The sequence below is a fragment of the Microcebus murinus genome, chromosome 27, assembly GCF_040939455.1.
Source record: "Microcebus murinus isolate Inina chromosome 27, M.murinus_Inina_mat1.0, whole genome shotgun sequence".
Taxonomy (NCBI): Eukaryota; Metazoa; Chordata; class Mammalia; order Primates; family Cheirogaleidae; genus Microcebus; species Microcebus murinus.
Window position 1 is genome coordinate 9,509,439 of NC_134130.1, and position 22,219 is coordinate 9,531,657.

The 22,219-nt window shown below is 40.3% G+C and overlaps 1 protein-coding gene across 3 annotated transcripts in view; it reads left to right on the plus strand.

Annotated features, from left to right (window-relative positions):
• Positions 1–22,219, plus strand: part of PDE5A (phosphodiesterase 5A) — a 124,197-nt gene that overhangs the window by 78,419 nt on the left and 23,559 nt on the right. For all 3 annotated transcript variants that reach the window (XM_075998317.1, XM_075998319.1, XM_075998318.1), the window contains exons 10-12: positions 1,823–1,998; positions 5,661–5,720; positions 17,896–18,042. In XM_075998317.1, coding sequence (XP_075854432.1) covers positions 1,823–1,998; positions 5,661–5,720; positions 17,896–18,042 — 383 coding nt within the window. The remainder of the gene's footprint in view (positions 1–1,822; positions 1,999–5,660; positions 5,721–17,895; positions 18,043–22,219) is intronic.

A 22,219-nucleotide genomic window follows, 5' to 3' on the forward strand; every position in this document is an offset into this window, starting at 1 on the left:
ACTTTTAAGATAATGAGTCTGATTGCCATTTAGTGCATGGCTTTTACTTGCAGCATCCAAATTATGTCTTGCTTAACATTTTCCTTGATTATGGAATAAATGTTAAAGGAGTAATCCGTGCAGCCCGAATGCAGATGGAGAGGCATCCAGATGTCTTTACTGTTTATGCAAACAAACAAAAAGAGCAAAAAAGGAGAAAACAGATAATTTATGGTGTTAAAAATAAAGACAGTCAACAGCAGTAGCGATAAAGGGACTGAAGACATCATGCAGCCATGTGTCATCACAGACTCTATGAAATCATGTTGCCCTCCAGGAAAAAATAAGGGACAACATGCTGTAGTCTTCGTGGGAAAGTAGGCTGGGCCCAGGCGGCAGTCACACATTCTTTCGTTAACTCAGAAAACATTTTGAGTTCCTTCTCTATGCTAGGCATTTTGCTAGCTGAGGAAATGGAACTGAAAAGAAAACAAATCTCTAAGCCTAAGATATTTACAGCCTAGAAAGACAGATGGAAATAAAATCTCCCATCGAGACACCAAGGGACACAGTGTTAAGGACATAGAGAAGAGGGGCGCCCGGCTCACCAGGAAGCGGGAGGCCCCGGGCAGCTCATGGGGAAGGACGCGGGGCTCCCCTGGGAAGACAGGAGGGCCGTGGGGAGCAGCCAGGCCGTTGACAGGGATCAGGGAGGGATGTGAGCCCGCACAGGGCCACCAGGGAATCGCTAGCAATGACAGGTAAAGAGCAGCAAAGTGTGGTGAAAAGAGAGCAATCTTTGGGGCCAGCCTGAGCTGGCGTTGAATTTTAGACCCACACAAACCAGCTAAGTAAGTACCTTTGAGCAAATGGTGTAAACTTGATGAGATTTGGTTTCCTCATCTGTTAAATGGGGCTGATCACAGCTGCCTCTCAGTAGAAATTGTGAGGACGAGAGATCCCATGTCTGCCAAAGCATTCGGCACAACGCCTGTCCCACGGCGGGCACGGGGTGGAAGTCTGTCTTTGCATATTCACAGATAGAAGTGATACGGATTTTATAGCACTTTGTTTACCCAGAGGTAAGCTGGATCATCAGACTCCTCACAGAGAGACCGCAGGGCTCAGAATCTCGTAGAACAACCAGTTCAACACACATCTAACATTACGCTGATGTCATCTTCCATTTTTATTGACATATTTGACTTTCTAATAGAACCCAGGACTTGGGAGATTATGGTTTTCTTCACATATTAGATCTGCTTTTGTTTCTAAGTGAATAGTCATTTTATTTTCATAATTATTTGCCGTATCAAAAGTTGTCTACAAATAAGATTCTCCCGGATACAGAGGTGCGTATCTGAAACTTGAGACTGCCTATGGGAGTTGCCTGCTCTCTGCATTCTATTTTGTGTGTAACTGTGCTTTTTAACTTCTGGTTTCTCAGTAAGGAAAGCAGTCTGTGTGACCCAAAATTCTGATGTGCATCAAAATTGTTCTCTTGGCAAATGTACAAAAATCCAATTAGTTTCCAAAGGACAAATTGTCTTTGGGGACTCAACTGATTTAAAATTCATGACTGAGTCTGGAAGAAAATAGTACTCTAGGATTTTTTTTTTTGAACACAGGCAGCAATATACATTTAGGACTGTGTGAACCTACTTTTCATATAAATTCTGTTTACCGCTCTAGCTTTTTTTTGTGGGAGTTCATTTGCTTATTTGGAGATGCCAGGCATTCCTAAGAAAGAAGACCGTGACAGCCTCTGGGTATATGTGTGTCAAAGTCAGTAAAAGCCATGATTCTTAACAGTAACATTTGTCAATTTCTTGGATCGTTATAGGGGTTTGCCAACTTGTTAATAAGATGGAGGAGAGCACTGGCAAGGTTAAGCCTTTCAACCGAAATGATGAGCAGTTTCTGGAAGCTTTTGTCATCTTTTGTGGCTTGGGGATCCAGAACACGCAGATGTACGAAGCTGTGGAGAGAGCCATGGCCAAGCAGATGGTCACGCTAGAGGTGGGCTGAAGTTACAAGACCCCTCATTCTCTACAGCCCGACACTGAGCTCCTGCCTTTCCCCCGTGGCAACTCATGGCATGTCTGTGTGTTCTTTCATTGCATCCTCACAAGAATCGTGTGCTTAGATGATGAGATTCTTATTGTCCTCATTTTAAGAGTGAAGGAAACTAAGACCCAGAATATTTCAGAAACTTGCCAAGTGTCATGACCAAGCCCAAACTCAAGCTGTTTATCCCTTCAGTCCCCTGCTTTTTCTGCAGAAAGCACCTTTGACTCTAATAATCCATTCACAGGTGACCACTGCCGCCTGTCCGCCCTACCCACTGCCTGAGCCTTCCATGTCTCCATGAGAACAACTGTGCAAATAAATTAAAACAAAACAAAACAAAAAACAGAAAGCCCAGGCACTCTTAAGAGAATTAGAAGTGAGGAAAAGAAAAAGAAAATCAGTGAGAAGCAAGAATAGTTGAAATTTCTGAACTAGCTACTCCAGAACCATCTCAGAAACTTTCCAGCGACAGATTTATAGACTCCACTGCTGAAAGTTCTGGTTCAGCAGGTTTTGGAGAGGTGGTGGGAGTCTGCATCCCTGCGGCGCCCCCAGGTGCTTCTAGATGCTCAGGGAGCAGTGGACGTGCTGGCTCAGGGGACCAGCATCGGGACGCAGGCTGAGCCTGCTCAGCAGAGTTGGTCCTTTCCACACTGTGCCACCGGCTGCCTTGACAGCATTCACTTCGGATAACACAGAATTTCTGACATTGTAGACCATTTAGAGAAATGACTTCCAAAGGTGCAAACATCTCTACTAATTCATACATCACTATGAAATGTATTTGAATGTTTGCCAAATCCTTATCTAGTTGAGATCAGTGAAAATTAGTGTTTGGGATGTAATAACATTTCCTCTAATCCCTCATAAACAAATATCTAACCTAAAGAGCTAGAAAGATATACATTATACATCCAAGTTTTACCAGAAACCAAAATGGCACACTTACTTTCTCAGCTGAATATATGATACCAGTAGGTTTACTACAGTATTATGTAAAAGACCCTGAATAATAAACCAGTGGAAATCTGTTTCAAATGTGTACATGTACACATATATACATAGACGCACAAATACATATTTCAAATACAGTTTCAATTATGTATATAAACATACATATACATACATGTATGCATATAGTTTCAAAAATACATATACAGATGTACATGTATGTGTATACATTATAAATATAATTTTTAATCTTTTTTTCTAGTTCTGTGGTTTTACACTGAAGAATGGAAGCTATCAATTAGAATTTTTTTTTAACTTTTTATTTTGGAAAGTTTCAAACATACAAAAGTAGAAAAAATAGCTTAATGAGACCCTAATGTACTCATCAGTCATCTTCCATAATTATTGACCCATGGCCAGTATAACTCCATCCATTCCCACACTCACTCCACTGCACTCTTCTTCACCTCCCATTGGATTATTTTGAAGCAGTCACAGATATATCACTTTGTTCAAAATCTCTGAATGTTATCCTAATTGAGATTTATTTCTATCTTTATATTATAGCTCTCCTTTAGCTAAATATATGAGTCATTAACTCATTTTAGTGATCACAGGTCTAACCTTGACAAAAATTTTCCTTCCTTTATGAGGCCATTGGACCTAAGCCAAGGACTCAAAGCACTCAGGTCTTCTTAAGGTAGTGAATTATTTCGACCTGGAAGTCATGATCATTATAATAACAATAAAGCAACGATGACAATAAAAATAGCTAGCCTTTATCAGATGCTTCGTCTGTAATCTAATGAGCGTATGTGCTAACAAAATTAATCCTTTTACCCTAGGGGTGAGGTGCTATTTTTATCTTTAGCATGTAATACAAATAATATTTTGAACTTAGAATGTATATGTATCATTCCTTTATTTGTTTATTCATGTTGCATTGCACTTATTAATATAAGACTAATTCATGTTCACAGTCTTTTCTCCACAAACTGCTACTATGGTCTTAGCAGCAACAGGTTAGCAGCCATGACCTGTCAATTTCATATGGGCAGGAGATGGCACCTCCGAGGTTCCTGAGGTTTCCTAGTGATTAATGGTTCAAATCAGGGGTCCTCAAACTTTTTAAAATGGGGGCCAGTTCACTGTCTCTCAGACCATTGGAGGACCAGACTATAGTTTAAACAAAAACTATGAACAAATTCCTACGCACACTGCACATACCTTATTTTGAAGTAAAAAACAAATGGGCAAAAACACCCGCATGTGGCCCATGGGCCGTAGTTTGAGGACGCCTGGTTCAAATGCTAAGACAGGTCCCACATAGCTCAGTATGATAAAATTCTTAATCACAAGACAGTAGGCATATATGCCATTTGGTTTTAGATTTTAAATTGCTTAAAATTTAAAGACTGATTCAAGGAAAAGTAGTTTGGGCTGCTGAATTAATTTACTCGCCATTTAAAATCCAAAAATGAGTTACCTTTTCATCAATGATTTTAAAACTTTTGGAGTTTTTTTGTGAATACATGAACTTTATTGATAGGCATTTTAAATGCAACCACTACCTTGATTTTAAAAAGTGTCTAAAATATTATCCCAGTTCAGATTGAATATCCCTTACCTGAAATGGTTGAGACCAGAAGTGTTTTGGATTTCAAAATTTTTTTTTGGGGGGGGGGGCGATTTTGGAATATTTGCATTATACTTACCAGTTGAGCATTCCAAATCTGAAAATCCAAAACCCAAAATGCTCCAGAATATGAAACTGTTTGAGCACCAATAGGATGCTCCAAGGAGGTGCTTATTGAAACATTTCAAATTTTAGATTTTCAGATTTGGGTGGTTCAACCTGTACTCAGAAGTTGTCGCTTTTGAAAGTGGAGATTACGATTCTCGTGTTAAGTTAGAAAGAAGAGAACAAGCCTGACTTTCTCACTCTCACGAGGTAATAGGAAGTGCACAAGCTTAGCAGTTGATAGCTAGCTCCTAGGCCCCTGCCCTTTCACTGCGTGTGAGCTTCCAGCCAAGGCATGAGAAGCTCTGAGTCCCAGTGATCTCAGCTGCTCATGGGCAGCTTTAGAAGCCACCCTTCCCTCTTCCTAGCTCTCAAGCTGTGTGAGTGTAGAGGGATCCATAAATCTGTGTGACGTCACATCCCAGCCATGCAGTCTCTCTGTATGGATGTCTGTAGTGGTCATAGGCCCCCACCTGAGAGCCACTTTTAGACTATGGTCTTTCCAAACATCAGCATTAAAATGTCAGTTTATGCAAAAGTTCCCCCACACACACCAAATTCTATACACAAGCAAAAATAAAGTCAATATTTAAAAAAAAACCCAAACAATTCAAAATAAATTTTCTGCCAAGTTTGAGCCAATAGTTATTTCTAGGCTGCCTTGTAAATAATGTGTTTGTTAGAGCAATAATGTCAGGATGGCAGTTGCAAGAGTTTTCTTTGATCATGGGGAGAATGACTCTCTGTTTTCTGAAACAAGCAATGGAATCTAAATCTGGGATTTAGCAGCAAGTCAGCTTGGACATCCTGAGGAGTCTAGTTCTCTCTCCAAGAAGGCATAGTGGAATTCTGAGCTTGCAATTCTAGAGAATCAGTCCTTGTCGCCTGTGTAACCTGGACTCCTCTTCTCACCCTGTAGGTCCTGTCATACCATGCCTCCGCAGCAGAGGAGGAAACGAGAGAGCTGCAGTCTCTAGCGGTAATTCTCCTCCTCTTTCTTTTTAAAAATTACCAACAGCAAACACCTAATCTCAATACACAAGTATGCTTTTCGCAGGGTATCTTGTTCTACTAGTGGTGGTCCCCTAGACGTTTAATCACATTTGGTAAATATTTAAATGGACACTCATAAAACATTTAATCAACTCTATTTCTTGCAGGGTGTAAAGTCACTGATAATGCAAAGCAAAAGATATTTAATAGCTAATATTGACTTTGTAATACTTTATATGATTCTGATTTTTTTTTTAGTAATTGTTCTAATCTTTACATCTTTCTTAGGCTAAAATTACATTTAGTTTTCATTTCCTGAGGAAAGGGGGACTGCAAGGCAGCTGTCTAGGGTAATGACAAAAGAGTTTATTTATCATTTGTTGCTGATAACCTACTCTGCATTATCAAGAATCGAGACTGATTTTAATTTCTGACCATATGGCTTATGAAGTGCTGTTTGAAATTGAGTTCAAATAGGGTCAGTTCCTGAATTCTCATTACATTGTTATTTAGCATACAGTGAGAACAAAGCACATTGATACATAAGTAGATATGTTATATGTTCTCGATCTTGGTTGGGAATGGCTTGGTTGCCATTAATGAAAATTTGAGGCACTTATACATTTGCAACCAAGACAGGCCTTTTGAGTTTAAATTTATTTGCAGTGACATAGATAAGGTCTATGTGAGATGTGACAAGAATTATGTAAGGAATGGGAAGAATGTGAACAGGTCATTGAGATTCTTGTTCATTGTCATCATCATCCTAGCTTACCTTGTGCTAAATTCTCTGTGCCCTTACATCCTTTTTCTCATATTAACTGAACAGCTGTGTTCTGATGTGCACTTCATAACTATGTTGTGAAGGCCACACTGACGCCTAGAGAAGCCAGGGACTTGTTGAAGGTCACACTGCCATGAAGTAGGGGAGTCAGGATGTGAGTTTGCAGTCTCGCTCTGGAGCCCTTGCGTACAACACTGCGCTGTTCTGAGCTGTTAGGGAGAGTGAAAATTAAAGAGGATCCCCATGTTTGAACCTTGGTAATTCAAAGAACAATGGCAACATTAACTAATAAAAGTGGAAATAATAAGAAGGTAGATCTGATTTAGGACAAAATAAGTTTGAAGTGCTGGTAGAACAACAAAGTAGACATCTTCAACAGTCAGAAAAGGCAGGGCCAGAGTGATGAGTGGTGGTCAAAGTAGAGGTGGAGATTTGGGATTTAACATCCCATGGTAGGGAAATCACAGGAGTGGATCAGTGGGGAGAGAAAGAGAGAGATACGCCAAAGTTCAAGAACAAGAATCATCACGTGGGAAGATACATGTTGAAATGCCACAGGCACTGTAGGGTTATTAAGTTAGCTCTAAAATGAAGGCAAGGTTATACTCTGCCATGTGTTGTTTTTAGATAAATAAAAACTAGCAAGTAGTTTCTAAAGATAATGCTAAAAATAAATCACAATAATATTGTTTTGTTTTTTACCTCAAAGATAGTATAATCTTTCAGAAAAATTTGAAAATTACCCCCTCAATTATATTTGTAATTTTAGCAAGAGAAAAACACTTCAGAATAACTACAAATTGCTGTATTGAAGTATTGTTCAAAACCAGCTGTTGTTCCATTTGGAAAGTAGATTTCTGGCAGCTGCATTGAGAAATTTAGGGTTAAATAGCTTCTAGGTCAAGTAATTTATTTAAATTGGTTGAAATTCAGCAATTAGTTTCAATTCTAGTTTTCTATCAACCAAATAAAAATTCCTGTATAGCCCCAAATACACAGATGTTTGCATCATCCTGCAATTACCAAAATTGTTGTCTTTGTCATGTGTCTGATCGTTTATCTCAATTTAAAACCTAAAATAAATTGAAAAGCTGTCAAATATTTTCTTAACTTTTATTTTTAAAAATTTATTCTTAAGAGAATTAAATATACTAAATATTTATGCCTGTGTCCAGAAAAAGTTCTCTTGTTATAATAAAGTAATTATTGATAGGAAATTCAGAATCCTTATTTTTTCAACTTGCTTTACTTGAGTTTTTAATCCCATTTTGAATCTAACCCTTTCTTGGCTTAAAATGGGGTGTAGCAGAAATTGGCCTTTAAACTGAGCATTTTACCTTTTAATGATCCTTGGTCATAAGTTTTTGAGATAATAATAGAAGTACTGCAGCTGACCTGGTTATTGTTATTAGAAAGTTAATTGGTTAAGGTATCAGAATGTAATGAATGCTTACTTATTATATGAGTAACCAGAAAGTGAATATTTGATTCATTGATGAGACAGCCTTTTCTGCCTTGCTCTCTCATGAGAAGAGCAGTAAATAGTTATATATTAGGGCTTGGTTTTTTAAGAGAAGCTTCTCACTTTTGTCATGGAGTCAGTGCTGACTTGGTTCCTTGTATCTTCTACTTTACACCAGTTTCTTTAAGCATAGGTGAAATATCTAGAAGCAAACTGAGACCCTTTTGTCATCGTGAAGGGTCTTCTCAATCAAAATTGCAAGAGGGGGAGAAGTGGACCACTTAGGCAGTATTTCTTAGGACAGGATTCACCTCATCTTGACCTCAGCCTTTCAGAGCCAGAAACTTCAGTGGACCCAGTCTGGATCAGGCATGTGTGTGACTGCTGCAGGTGACAATGGCCAGAGGCTGAGCCAGGTATCTGACCCAGATCTCTGATGCCTACATCAGTGTTGTAGTGCAGATCAAATCCCTTATGTCAAGATGACTGTCACATCGTGCACTTGTTGGAAACTCAATATGGATAGCCAAATTATAAATGAAAAAATTTTGAGTGGATAATTTAACAAAGAAGAGTTGGCCCTGGGATCTTGATAACCAATGTCAATGAACTCTAGTAACGTATGGCATCCAGGAAGGCACCCTCTTCCTTAGACAGGGTGAGAAATTCTCTGAAACAGTACTTTGGACTTCACTTGAGACATTCATTTTTATGGTAGTCTGTCTGTAACATTAACTGGGCTACATGTTTTCCACATTGGCAGGGCTTATTAGATTCTCTCTTTGATTCTTCCTGCTTGCATTTGCCAAACTAATCTTATCTATTGTGCTTTGATTCTACTAGTGGATTATTTCCAGTGGCAATCTTAGCTCTTAGTATGGGGGCACCATTCTTTATATACACTGAAGCTTCTTATATACTAACTACAGTGTATAGTTCTAGGCACCATGGTTTAGTATAATTTTTATGTATGGAACTCAGTAACCAAGATGTTATCCAGATCTGTATGTATTACTCCTAGTTATAGTCATAAATGTAAAGTTTTATTTATATATATATGCATATTTTATCAGAATTTTGACATTGGTATATGCCTTCTTTATATGATTTTGGAAAACTGTAAACTCATTACCCACGTTTTTATAGTCCACGTCTCTTCTTCATTGAGACTTAAAAGGATCCAGTTGCATAATGTTAGAAAGAAGGAAAAATCATATAATGTGTTGATACTATTATTTAAGAAAATATACTAGACCTTATTCACTTCTTTACTATCTATAAGATTTGGTTCCATATGCTGAGTTTCATATTCACTTCCCTTTTTATATAAGTAGATTTCTTTCTCACCTGTATTTGGATTTACTTCCCCCTTAGAGAAAGATAAATTCTAACAGGCTTGTAAATTAATTTTTCAGTTTCTTCTTTTCTTCTTTAAAAACACATTTTTTTGTGCATAGGAAAAGTGGGGAACTGAGGTAATAGCCTTCTGTGAAGTGTGATATGATGGCTAGCCAACGTGGCTTTATTCAAAGGCCTAGAACAAACTGCTGTGGGTGAGAAGATCCTCATGAGGGGGCTGCCAGTCAGGGCTGACAAGGAGACCTTAAAATGCCTGGCAGGAGGTCCCTCCTGGCAGCCCATCAAATATCTCAGATTAATTTATCCCTGAAAATAATTTCCTTACAAAAATGGATTATTGAGGTTGAAATCTCTTTTCCTCTTAACATTTATACCAAATAAATATAAAGGAGTAAGATAACAAAATGCCTTTATGAAACACTGAAGCAAATTGGAAGAATTTGACATTTTATGGAAAACCAAGTTCAGTCGCTACCCTTCTTTTCAGACTTATTTTAATAAATAACTTTCTAAATATGGAGCCTTTTCTTAACAGTTGGCTATTAGGAATTGTTTCCAGTTTCCATAATTTTTATTTTGGCTCTTGAGATTTGATATTTCAGACCTAGGGCAGGCAGAATGCCTTTGATAGCAATGTGACCTTTTTTGTATAAAGATTACACAATTGAGCAAATTGTGTAGCCATGTAGCCACATGTCTTTATTTTCAGCTGAGGTTACCAGGACTTTGCCACAGGCTAAATATAAACCTTTTTCATGAGGCGTCCACCAAAAATAAGAAACTCAATAATTTAATTTTAAAATGATCTTTATATTTACCCAAGTATATTATTTTCCATGAACACAAGCTTCAAGGAGACTATGTACTTTATAAATGTATTATTTTCTATAACATTTCATTTCTCTATTAAATAAACAAAAAGGTACCCTCCATGCTTCTGTAAAAGGGACATAAATGTGTCCCCTTTGTTGTGTACATGGCCATGATAATGAGAGACAGTTGAACAAAAGAAGGTGTATCATTTGTCTTCAGCATTGACAAAGCTCAGGAAAGATTCTCTTTGACTGAATAAAAGTAGTTAAATGTGGACTTATATTCTCTATGATCCTGTTATTAGAGATCACTTGTACAAACTACCAACTTCTGTTATTGCACTTAAAAAACTATGTATTTCACTTATTTATGTGTCTGCTCCATCAGGCTGTTAGTTCTTGAGTAATAATAATAGCTACCATTTAGTGGTTGCTTAACAAGAACCTGATTTATGTCTTGTGTTGCATGATTGAGTGAATGAATTAATCCACGAATTCCAGAAAACCCAGACTGTAATCTAGCATGAAGAAAAACACAAATGAAACTTCTTCCATCCATCAATAAGATTTTGCTTTCTTTTTCCTTAAAATGATTATGAAGCTAGAAATCATTTAATAGTTAATTAAATACATAAACCAGCCTAGCCTGCTGACTGGTGATAGAAGCAGACATGTTGAGAGGCACCAAGATGACATTTTCATTGTCAACTTTCATTTTCGTGACTGTGCCATGATAGTCAAAGAGCCTGGGTGCTAGAGAGAGACACCTAAATTCGACATCAAATTCCAGGTCTGTGATCTTAGGCAAAGGTGTGACTTCTCTGTGCCTTAGTTTCTTCCTCTGTAAAAAGGGGATAATAAAAGAATTTAGTAGCACAGAATCATAGTAACTATAGAGTTCCTGGTACATATGCCCCATTATATATCATCTGCAATTACTGTTAGTAGTTGTCAAAGTGGCAGGGGCGGGGCATCAACTAGCAATAGTAGTAGTAGGAGCATCGAGATCTTTACGTTCCTGTCACGTTCCAAGCCTTTTTGCACTAGCCATTCTAATAATGAGCACTCAAGAAATTATACACTCATTTTTAAATTAGCCTAAGGAGAACAGCTACTGGAGGAAAAACACATCAAGAATAAATGTAAAACCTTTGCTTTGTAAAGCATAACCAATTCTCTGCCTATGGAGAAAATCTAGAATTGACCGTTTTAAGGTAACTTCCTACCAGAGCTGCTAAAAAAAAAAAAATAGAAAACTTTCTGGTCACTGCTTTCTCATCCTGGATTTCCAGTGTCCTGGAAGTGAGGAAATCAAACCTTAATTGTACTTAAGACAAGCTGAAACTGATATTTTAAAATTATAGTAATGGAATATTTTTTGTGCAGACGAAAGAAGAAATTAAACCGCAGTTTAAAAATTTCAAAAGTAAATAAAATGAATAATTGAAGTATTAAGGGAAGAAGGCATATACCATAACGTATTTGTTGTTTCTCCCACAGTACAGTTCATTATTAATGTTAATGTCTGTGCTATAGTTCTTTGCCAAATTAAATTTGTACGAAACATTTCTGCGTAATGTGGAGAACTGGTTAGGTGCTTGATGATAGAAAACAAACTATTCATTTATTCACTCAGTATTTACCTCCTACTCTATGCTGGTATTAGGTGCTCCAAATACAACAAAGAATAAGCAGTCTCATATATTAATATATAACATAATTATACAATTATATGATTACAGTCAGAAAAAAGAGCTATGACTGTGAAGTGTAGGGCATTGTGAAATTATATAGAGGTATATTCTAGAGCTGCGATGCCCAACCCCTGAGCTGCAGACTGGTGCCAGTCCATGGCCTGTTAGGACCTGGGCCACACAGCTGGAGGTGAGCAGTGGGGTAGCTTCATCTGTATTTACGGCCGCTCCTCATCACTCATATCGCCGCATAGCTCCGCCTCCTGTCAGATCAGCGGGGGCATTAGATTCTCCAGATTCTCACAGGAGCCCGAACCCTACTGTAAACTGCGCATGAGAGGGATTTGGGTTGCATGCTCCTTGTGAGAATCCAATGCCTGATGATCGGAGGTGGGGCTGAGGCAGTGAGCGGCTGCAAATACAGGTTATCGTTAGCGGAGAGGTCTGGCTGCACAGTAAATGTAAAGCGCTTGAATCATCCTGAAACCATCACCCCCACCCCACCACCCCTCTGGTCTGTGGAAAAATTGTCTTCCATGAAACCAGATCCCTGGTTCCCAAAAGGTTGGGGACTGCTGTTCTAGAGGGAATGGTCTGGGATACATGTAGTTATCCAGATCTTCTCAAATGTCTCAATTCCATTTCTCTGTGCTCTAGTCCTTCCTAATCAGTGTTCTAACTTTCACAGAAGGGATGTGGCAAGTCTATAATTTCAGCCTACACTGTAATTCAGGAACCTGTATGGTAAGACTGCATCTGGGTTTTGGCTACATCAGTGTTACAAGAAATAGACTGTTTTAGGGAACCCATCAAAACTCCGTAGTTTTTTTTACCATGATTTAAAAAAATTTAAAGCCCAGTGCCCCTTTTTTTTTTCCTTAACTCTTCTAACACGACAAGCAGCACTCAACCCACCTTGTAGTCTCTGCCCATCACACTGTGACCTGGCAGTCACGACTGGGTCTACAAGAAGGCATGTAGTTCAAAAGCGATTATTTAAGTGACTAAGTGGCATTGACTGCTAAAAACCTATCCCCCAGGCAGTAGTTCTCAGATTTCAGCATCCATCAGAATCACCTGGAAGCTTTGTTTTAACACAGGTTGCTGAGCCCCACTCCCAGTTTCTGATTAGGCATGTCTGTATTTGCATTTTTAATAAATTCTCAGATGCTCTTGCTCCTGCTGGTCCAGGAACCAAACTTTAAGAGCCACTGTTCTAATGGAAACAGTCTCTTTTTCTTCAAACCTGTCAGGTCAACTATCCAATCCCAAATGCCTAGTCTTGAAAGTTGTTGCCTGCAAATGTTTTTATTGCCAAATATAATACAATATAATATCATCATGGTTCAACTGCGGATAATAGAAGCTACTTTAACTATTTTAAGCAGAAAAGAATTTAACTAAATGCTTTGAAATCATTGGGCAGATGAATGAGCCCAGGAATGAGTCCCAGAACAAAACTGCCAAACTGGCTCACTATGGGAACTTCCATGCAGGCCTGATTCAGAAAACCAAGGGGCCACCTGCTCCCTCCAGACTCAACCATCCTAGCATAATATGGGAGTCAGAAAGCTGCTGCCGAAACTGCAACCTCCAGGACTAGATTATGCTCTCTAAAACTACCCCCCAAAAAACAATTGGTTTTCCCATGTGGCACTTTTAGTTTCAAGTCTCACTCAGGTATACCTTGTTGAAGAAACCAAGATCCATCTGGAACCCTAGCTGCAAAGGAGTCAAGGAAATACATATTTTAGCTTTCTAACCTCTTCAGGAAATGAAAGCTTACTAGAAGGTTAAAACAAATGTTAATAGAGTCTTGTTATGGTATCTACCACAGCAACTAGTGAACGCTGCAGCTAAGACATAAAAAAAGGGAAAGAGTTAGCTAACATGAAAACTTGGGAGTATACATTCCATGCAGAACAGAAACCATTAAAGATGCATGGAAGTGAGAGAGAGAGAGAGTATTAATTAACCTAAAAACACATGGCAATGTTGAGTCTGCCGACCCACGAGCATGGTATGGATTTCTATCTGTTTATATCCCCTGCTATTTCCTTCCTCAGCGTTTCATAGTTCTCCCTATAGAGGTCTTTTACCTCTTTAGTTAAGTGTATTCCTAGGCACTTTCTTTGTTGCTATTGTGAAGGGTATTGAGTCTTTGATTTGGTTCTTAATTTGATTATTGTAAAGACACTTGCACTCAAATGTTTATAGCAGCACAATTCACAATTGCAAAGCTGTGGAAACAACCCAAGAGCCCATCAATTCATGAGTGGATTAATAAAATGTGGTATATGTATACCATGGAGTACTATTCAGCCCTAAGAAACAATGGTGATGTAGCACATCTTGTATTTTCCTGGATAGAGCTGAAGCCCATTCTACTAAGTGAAGTATCCCAAGAATGGAAAAACCAACACCACATGTACTCACCAGCAAATTGGTATTAACTGATCAATACTTAAGTGCACATATAGTAGTAACATTCATCGGGTGTCAGGCAGATGGAATGGGTATATACACATCTAATGGTGCAGTGCACACCGTCTGGGGGATGGACATGCTTGAAGCTCTCACTCAGGTGGGGGAAAGGCAATATATGTAACCTAAACATTTGTACCCTCGTAATATGCTGAAATTAATAAAAATAAATCAAATTAACATTTTTATAATTTGGCTGCTTTAACCCAAGGCAGTCCTCTCAAAAATAACTCCAGTTCCATTCTTAGTCAGTGAATTTTACCTCTAGAGTTTTTTGTGTTTTTTTTAATTTTTGCAAGAATGTTGAAAAGGAGCCCAAAGTATTAGAAAAGGAGTCATGAAAAGGTAACTTAAATGAAAAAATTTCCTTTAACGACTCACCAGAGACAAACTAGTTTCTTTATTAGTTTGAATAGCAGATATAATTAAAGAACCCAGAAGAACATATATACCATCGAATTGTCAGATTGAATCTTTAACCCAATGAGCTTTATTGATTTTTTTGCATTCGATATTTGCTTAATTTGACAAGAATTAAAACTATAGCTCTAGAAGAGCTTAACTGTATTTGAATTAAGCACTAAAATATCTAAACTGTGTTGTCTGAGAATTTACAGGCTTGTGCTCTCATGTAGAGATAGAAGCAGAATTGAGTGGTAGTAGGTGGTGTCATAGTTCCAGTAGTTTTGAGTTGGATTATTTAACCATAAAAATACATATACATATTTATATTTGCAGAACCTTATTGTTTTATAGACTCCTTGTTATTTTTGTCAGTCTTCCAAACCAAGTTGCAGTAGGTTCTGTTATCCCTTGACATAAATCAAACTCAGAAGTCTCCCTTTGCAAATAGTAAGGAATAAAATCGTCACTGAAAGGAGAAGCTGCTAAAATCTGCAATTTGTGTATGCATGTCCTATCCCAGAAATACCACATACTTAGTTTCCTGCTGTTAGTAATATAGAATATTTTGTTTTATGAAATGGTAAGTAAAAATTAGAGATAATAATACGTTGTACTTAAAAATCACTTTTATCCCAAGCTTTTCCACAGCGAACAGAAAGTAAATGCTCTTATAATGGTCAAAGCAACAAATCACAAGAGCTTTTAAGTGATTTCTGATTTTCTCATGACTTGTTAGTAGTTGATCCCAAGAATTCTGAACTTCTGTATCACTGACCACCAGGCTCTTAAGGAAAATGTTTGCATGTCCCCACTGGGTCAGTTCAGAAAGCTTGAGTGGTGACCAAACAAGCAAAAGAAGAGATACTTTTCTCTTAGTAGAGAGAGGCTGGGGATTAGGGTGTATAATGGAGAGGCACAAGCTGTGTTGGCTTCTGTCCTGTAACTTTTAGACTATCCTTTGTGGAAGGAAAGAAAGAAAACTTCCTGCTATAAGAATAATGATGCCCCAAGGAAAAAACATCTGTTCCCTGGTGGAGCGCAGTATGTTTTAAGAAAAGCAGCTGTTATCTGCTCTGAGTTAAAAGGTGGGCTCGTTCCCACCTCCTCACTTCCCGCGCTGGAGTCGCTGCTCCTTTTGTGAAGTTAGCGGCTGCTCTGAACAGCCCGGGCCCTTCTCTAAACGTTCTACACCCCTCGCCCTCTGTGCAGCCCAAGCATCGCCTGTGGAACTGACTCAACAGAGTGCATATTTCCTTGGCAGTTTTGGTCTTGGGAAAAGATTCTTACTAAGCATCATAATAGAATGTGTTCTGTGAAGTTTGGATTCGGTTGAGAGGCCGCACTTGGGGATCTGGGGGGCCAAATGAGGCCCCAGATTCCCCACCCCTGGTGGAGTAGGAAGGGGGCGACAGGCATGGAGAGTTTAACCGAGTCTGGCAGACGTGAGTGAAAAGCTGACGGCCACCACCAAGAGGAGAATGTGTCAGTGTGCTCCGGTTTGTGAGGACATCCACAGCTCTAGGGATTTTATTACTCTGACTTTTATTACTACGAGATTTTATTACTCTGACTATTTCACTTCATAAAAGCTGGAGGGAGGTAAAGCAAAACAGGGATCTCTCAGAGACGTGTAGGACGCTTCAGAGGTTCGGGACCCCGGCTCGCATTTCTTCACGTTTCTTCCCTCTGCCCCAGACCAAGTAAGAGCCTCTTTTGGACATGGGTTCATCGCAGCCAGATGTGGCTAAAACAGTTAACAAAGTGCTGGCAGGGCAGAGGGCACGGTGGGGAGGAGGGGTCCCTGCAAAGTCCCGAGCCACGGGGCCACCGTGCGGAAGGGCCCAGTGGAGGGAGCCAGGCTTCCTTGGCGTCACCTGGTGGTTGCTTCGTGGAAGTTGGATCTCAGGACAGCCTGATTTTTCAAGAGAAGCTGGAAATCCTTTTCAGTCATTGTTAAATTCTCCCAGTTTTTCAACAGTATAACAAATTTTTTAAAAATATTAAAACAGATCGTAACACACTTGCTGGGTCTGCCAGTCTGCAACTTGCTAACGAGGCTTTGGGATCTTAAACATGACTCAATTAGGCAAACAGAATGATATTTTATTCCCTGCCATTTGTTTAATAAATATTCATATTACAGTTTAAAACTGTATCCACCAATACAGTTACAATGGCTACAAAAGTGTGAGAGACAGGGTAGTTTAGGAGACAGAAGGCTAAACACGAAATTAAGCTATAGTGAACTTAACGTAATTGGACAGGCATTCTCAGGGTAGACCTATGTCCAAGGAGCACTTTGCCCTTCTTTGGATGGGAACTGTGTCTTAAAGGAATCTTCTAGTTAAAGAGTGGATGCTTTACATGAAAAGCAGGAGATATAAGGAACATTGATGAAACTGCAAGTGTTTACTGCAGTTGAATGATTATAAAATCAAAGCCAAAGATGTTAATTAAAAAGCACATCTCGCCCTCTAACAAACAAAACCAGGGTCCTGAGGCTCACGCCAGGCCCGCCGAGTCAGAGTCTCCAGGTGTGACCATGGGCACCCCAGCGATGCCCACGGTCGGGCGTGGGGAAGCCAGAGAGCAGGACAGCCCGCCTGCACTGGAGGCCTCTCGCCATTCCCGACCCAGCTGGGCTGCCGTGGGCAAGAAATGGGGCTCTCTGATTAAGTTCCTGTCCCTGAAAAATGGAGCGAGAGTGTCCACTTCACAAGGTTGTCCTGAGAATAAACCATAAAACGCTGTCATCCTGCTCACCACTGGATCCCCAGCCCATAGCCCTGGGGTGGTTCCAAAATAATTAATTACTCAGTAAATGTCTATTGAATGAGTAAAACTGAGGACAGAGCCAGATCCCTGGAATTCTCACTGTTCTAGACACCATCTCGGGGTGGGAGCACTCTGTTCCCCTGGACCCAGCCCACCCAGAGTCATATCAGTTACCATCCGTATAGGTTCAGTTTATTTAAAGAAAAAAAATGGGGGGGGGGCATAGGTGGAGGAAGGTGCTACTGAAAGTTTTCTAATGCATTACATTAAAGAGAAAAAATAAACACAATGTGGTATCTCCATATAGCAAAGCAAGAAAACTTTGCAGATCACCACTGCTTTAATTAACAGCTTTGTTTCATTTTTTTCTTCTCCCCTTACCTAAGGCTGCTGTGGTCCCATCCGCCCAGACCCTTAAAATTACCGACTTCAGCTTCAGCGACTTTGAACTGTCCGATCTGGAAACGGCACTGTGTACAATTCGGATGTTCACTGACCTCAACCTCGTGCAGAACTTCCAGATGAAGCATGAGGTAGGAATGCACTGGTGTCCTTAGGAAAGGCCTGTGTGTGTGAGAGAGAGAGAGTGGGAACTGGTTTTGAATGCTGGTATGTAGTATGGAATCGAGACGTTTACATTTCACCAGTTAATCTCCACGTTCATCTACATTAGTCATCTAATGTATACCTGAGATTTTTCAAGAAAATTTATCAGCTCTTAAAAAGACATTCACTGAGCTCCTACCAAGAGGCAAGCACCGGGCTGAAGAATAAGGAAGTGTTCCTAGGGTGACAGGAGGCCTGGGGCGCTGTTGAGGGTGGGTGGCGGGAGGAGCAGGAGAGGGAGATCAGCGGCAAGAACCGTGCGGGCCACGCAGAGGAATCTGGATTTGATCCTGAAAACAATGGCGAGGCACTGAGGAACGTGCAGGAAGTAGCTCGTCCCATTGCAGAGGTTAGGGCGACAGTTACAGGGAGGGGCCAGAGCAGAGCAAGGGAGGGAATGCCCGCCAGGCGTGAGGCCAAGTTCACAGTCGGAATGGGGTTGCCCAGATGGGGTGAAGGTGCAAACTGATTTTAACCCTGGTTGGTTACCTCATTCATCTCTCAGATGATAACAAGAATCAGTGCCTTCTAATACCAGTTTGCATATATCAGGGAATTCTATTTTGTCTGTAATGGCTCTATATATGTAGTGTCAAAGAAAAGGGAAGAACAGCAGGGACTATTTTTTAAAAAATTCAGTAATCTTGCCTTTAAAGTTACTCTTTCTGGTCAGTTGAATGTCTGTTTCCTTGTACAAAATTCCTACCTGGAAATTTAAATGCCTTGAAGGCCTTCGCTATTTGGCACTGCGTCAGTTCATAAGGAGAGAATTTATGCACGTGCGCTGTGTACTCAGCACCGTGCCAGGTACACGTTTCAGAACTCGCCTTCCCTGCTCCCCAAGGCCTCCTGGGAGGGAAAACTAAGAGTGAATTCAGTGAAGGTCAATACTGGGTCATTTATGGTATTATTGGAAGCCCCGATCTAGTTCTGTCTTGAATTTAACCAAAGTTTATATTACTCTTTCTCGGGGGAAATAAAGAACTGTCCATAGAATCTTCTATAATAATACTTGACCCTTGTTTCAGTGTGTTAAGGGATATCATGTCATTCAGTTATTTAGAGAAGCTCTCAAGAAGGTCCTTTGGCTACTTGGTTATTATCATCCCCACTGTACAAATGAAGAAATTGAGACTGCGTGGTAGAGAAGAGAGGTCGTGGATTTTGAGTCATAGCTCTGCTGGTGACTAGCTCTTACCCCCTTGGGCAATTAATCTCTCATTCGCAGTTTTCTCATCCGTTAATTAGGGGAAATAGTCTCCCGATGGGAGTCTTGTGAGAATTACACATGCATCTGTCTGATAATCTGTTAGCATGTGTGTACTTGTATATAATATTCTGCACACAGGAGTAGAGTGTGTGTCAGTTCTCCCATTCTTAAGCCAAATTTGACTATGATTATATCATCCATCAAATTTCCTTATTGTAGACTATAGGGCTCATTTTATTTTTCTTTTTAGAGGCACTGTCTTGCTCTGTTGCCCAGGCAGACTGCAGTGGCCCAGTCATAGCTCTCTGCAACCTCAAATTTGGGCTCAAGCAATCCTCCTGCCTCAGTCTTTTGAGTAGCTGGGACTATAGGCATGCCCCACCACACCTGGCTTTTTAAAAATGTTTTGTAAAGATAGGATCTCACTGTGGTGTTCAGGTTGGTCTTGAACTCCTGGCCTCAAGTGATCCTCCTACCTCAGCCTCCCAAAGTGCTGGGATTATAGGTGTGAGCCATCACACCCCGCCAGGACTCATTTTAAAAAGCCTTCTCTATTAATGGTAGGAAGATCTCATTTAGAGCCAGAAGTTCTCCGTGTGATTCTCACTTCTGCCTTTCGCTAGTTACAGGACCGTATGAACCTAGGTAGCATCTCGGGTCCCTTGCCGTTCTGGGAATTAGTAATGAGACAGTTATGGCTGGCTCCCAGGTCCTGAGTGGCCTACTTGAGGATGCCTTGGGAGAAAGAGAAGAAACAAAACATAGCTCAGCTCCTGCCTTCAGGAAACTCCATCAGTAGTGAAAATGATAAAGTGCATATTTAAAGGAAATGAAATAAACAAATACGTAAACAAACATAAAATTGAGAGCACAGATTTATACACGGCCAACTAGCCATCCCAGCGACATGAGGCCAGTCTCAGCACTCGCACAGAGACCCGGAGTCAGGCTCTGCAGAAGAGGAGAGCGTGCTGTGGCATTGAGTGGAGCAGCCATAAATCAAGGCAGGGGACACGGAAAGGAGAAAAGGTGAAAACAAGTACAGCACAAGTAGATTTGTTTGAGAAGGGTCAGAAATTTGTGTCGGAGACCAGCACGAGGCAGTGGTTGCGATCGTTACGGGAGAGTCACTCGGGACTTGGAAGCCCAGTGGAGGCGTGAAGATGTAGCTTTCAGTGAGAAATATTCTTCGTCAGGGCAGCTTCAAGATGCTCACATCCCCTCTAGCAATGACATTTTAATCTTACTGTCCTTAAATCTAGTTACTAATTACTATTTCCATTGGGCTGTCCAAACCCATCAGGTCCATCTTGAGGAAAGCGCACGAGAGCCATTTATAAGGAATTACATTTCAGAGTCATTTTGCCCGTTGTTTCACATTATATGGTGTTGTGTGCATATTTAATGACATCTATAAATTTATGATTAGTAAAAAGATATATCCACAGATTCAATTGCTGGGTTTTCCTGCTTATTCGCCTTGCTGCTTTAATTAATCACCAGTAATTTTCGAACTCCTGACCTTGAGTGATCTGCCCACCTCGGCCTCCCACAGGCGTGAGCCACCACGCCCGGCCTGATCACCGGTAATTTTCTACAACTTGGCATTGTATAGTTTCTAAATATATCAAAGAAAGTCTATAGCTATCACTTAAAATTCTACAAGATTAATTTATCACCTTCCTGAGAGACCTTATTCAGAAATGGTCATCACGACAGGGGCTACGGTGTCCATGGGGTGAACACATGCCAGTCTCAGGGACACTGTCTCCCTCTGCTTGCAAAATGGGACTCAGAGCCCGAAAGGCTTGGAGACGTTAGGCTTCTTGGTTATCGGGGTTCCCTGTGAACGAAGCCGTAGAATAGGAACAAAAGGCCTGAAAGCGATGATTTCCCACCAAACGCTTTATAAGTAATTTCTACCAGCAATGAAGAAACCTTGGTTTTGGCCTAGTTCTGTAGGCAATCCTATTGCGCTGAATATTGTCAAAGCAGCATTCTTTTCCCTGGTACTTCTTCCATTCCCCAGGGCAGTGCTGCTTGTGTTTGAAGTATCCCCAGTGATATATTCGGGGAGAAGCATGTATTTATTTTTACAAATCCCCAAAAGTATAGTAAATCATTCCCATTTGAAGAGAGGCAGACTCTGATGCTAGCCACTCTTAGGGCATGGGCGCCCCTAAAGATTTCCGTTAAGACGCCACTTAGAAGTTGAATCAATTGCTCAACAGTCTGTCCTTTTTTCCTCCCATCTGTTAATGTACATTTTTTTCCATGTAGATCCCAGGGCTTTATTTTGCATTTATATTTTTTTATATTACTTCTTGATAACCAAGCAGGAACTCTGCCTGAATATTTAAGCATAGTTTGAAAGGACAAAGATCTGATGATGGTATTAGGACTTGCAGCTCCACTTTGTCCTTGCGCGTGTGCCGTATACCTTGTCACTAGGCCACACTCAGGAACTTGCACTGAATTCCTTTGCAGATATACAAAGTGGCAGCATGGGAAGAACTTGAGAGGGCTGCCTTTGTGGCTCTCTGAAGGTGTATTTATACCTGTTAACTCTTTGGATTCTCCTAATTGATGACATATAGACATTGTATCTTTTAGAAAGCTAGTCAGTGCCCTACCCATGCCAAAGATACCTTTCTTAGCGATGTCTTACATTTGCATTTAACATCTAGTTTAGGCTGGGCATGGTGGCTCACACCTGTAATCCTAGCACTCTGGGAGGCCGAGGCAAGAGGATTGCTTGAGCTCAGGAGTTCGATACCAGCCTGAGCAAGAGCGAGACCCCGTCTCTACTAAAAATAGAAAAAATTAGCTGGGCATGGTGGTGGCACCTGTAATCCTAGCTACTCGGGAGGCTGAGGCAGGAGGATCGCTTGAGC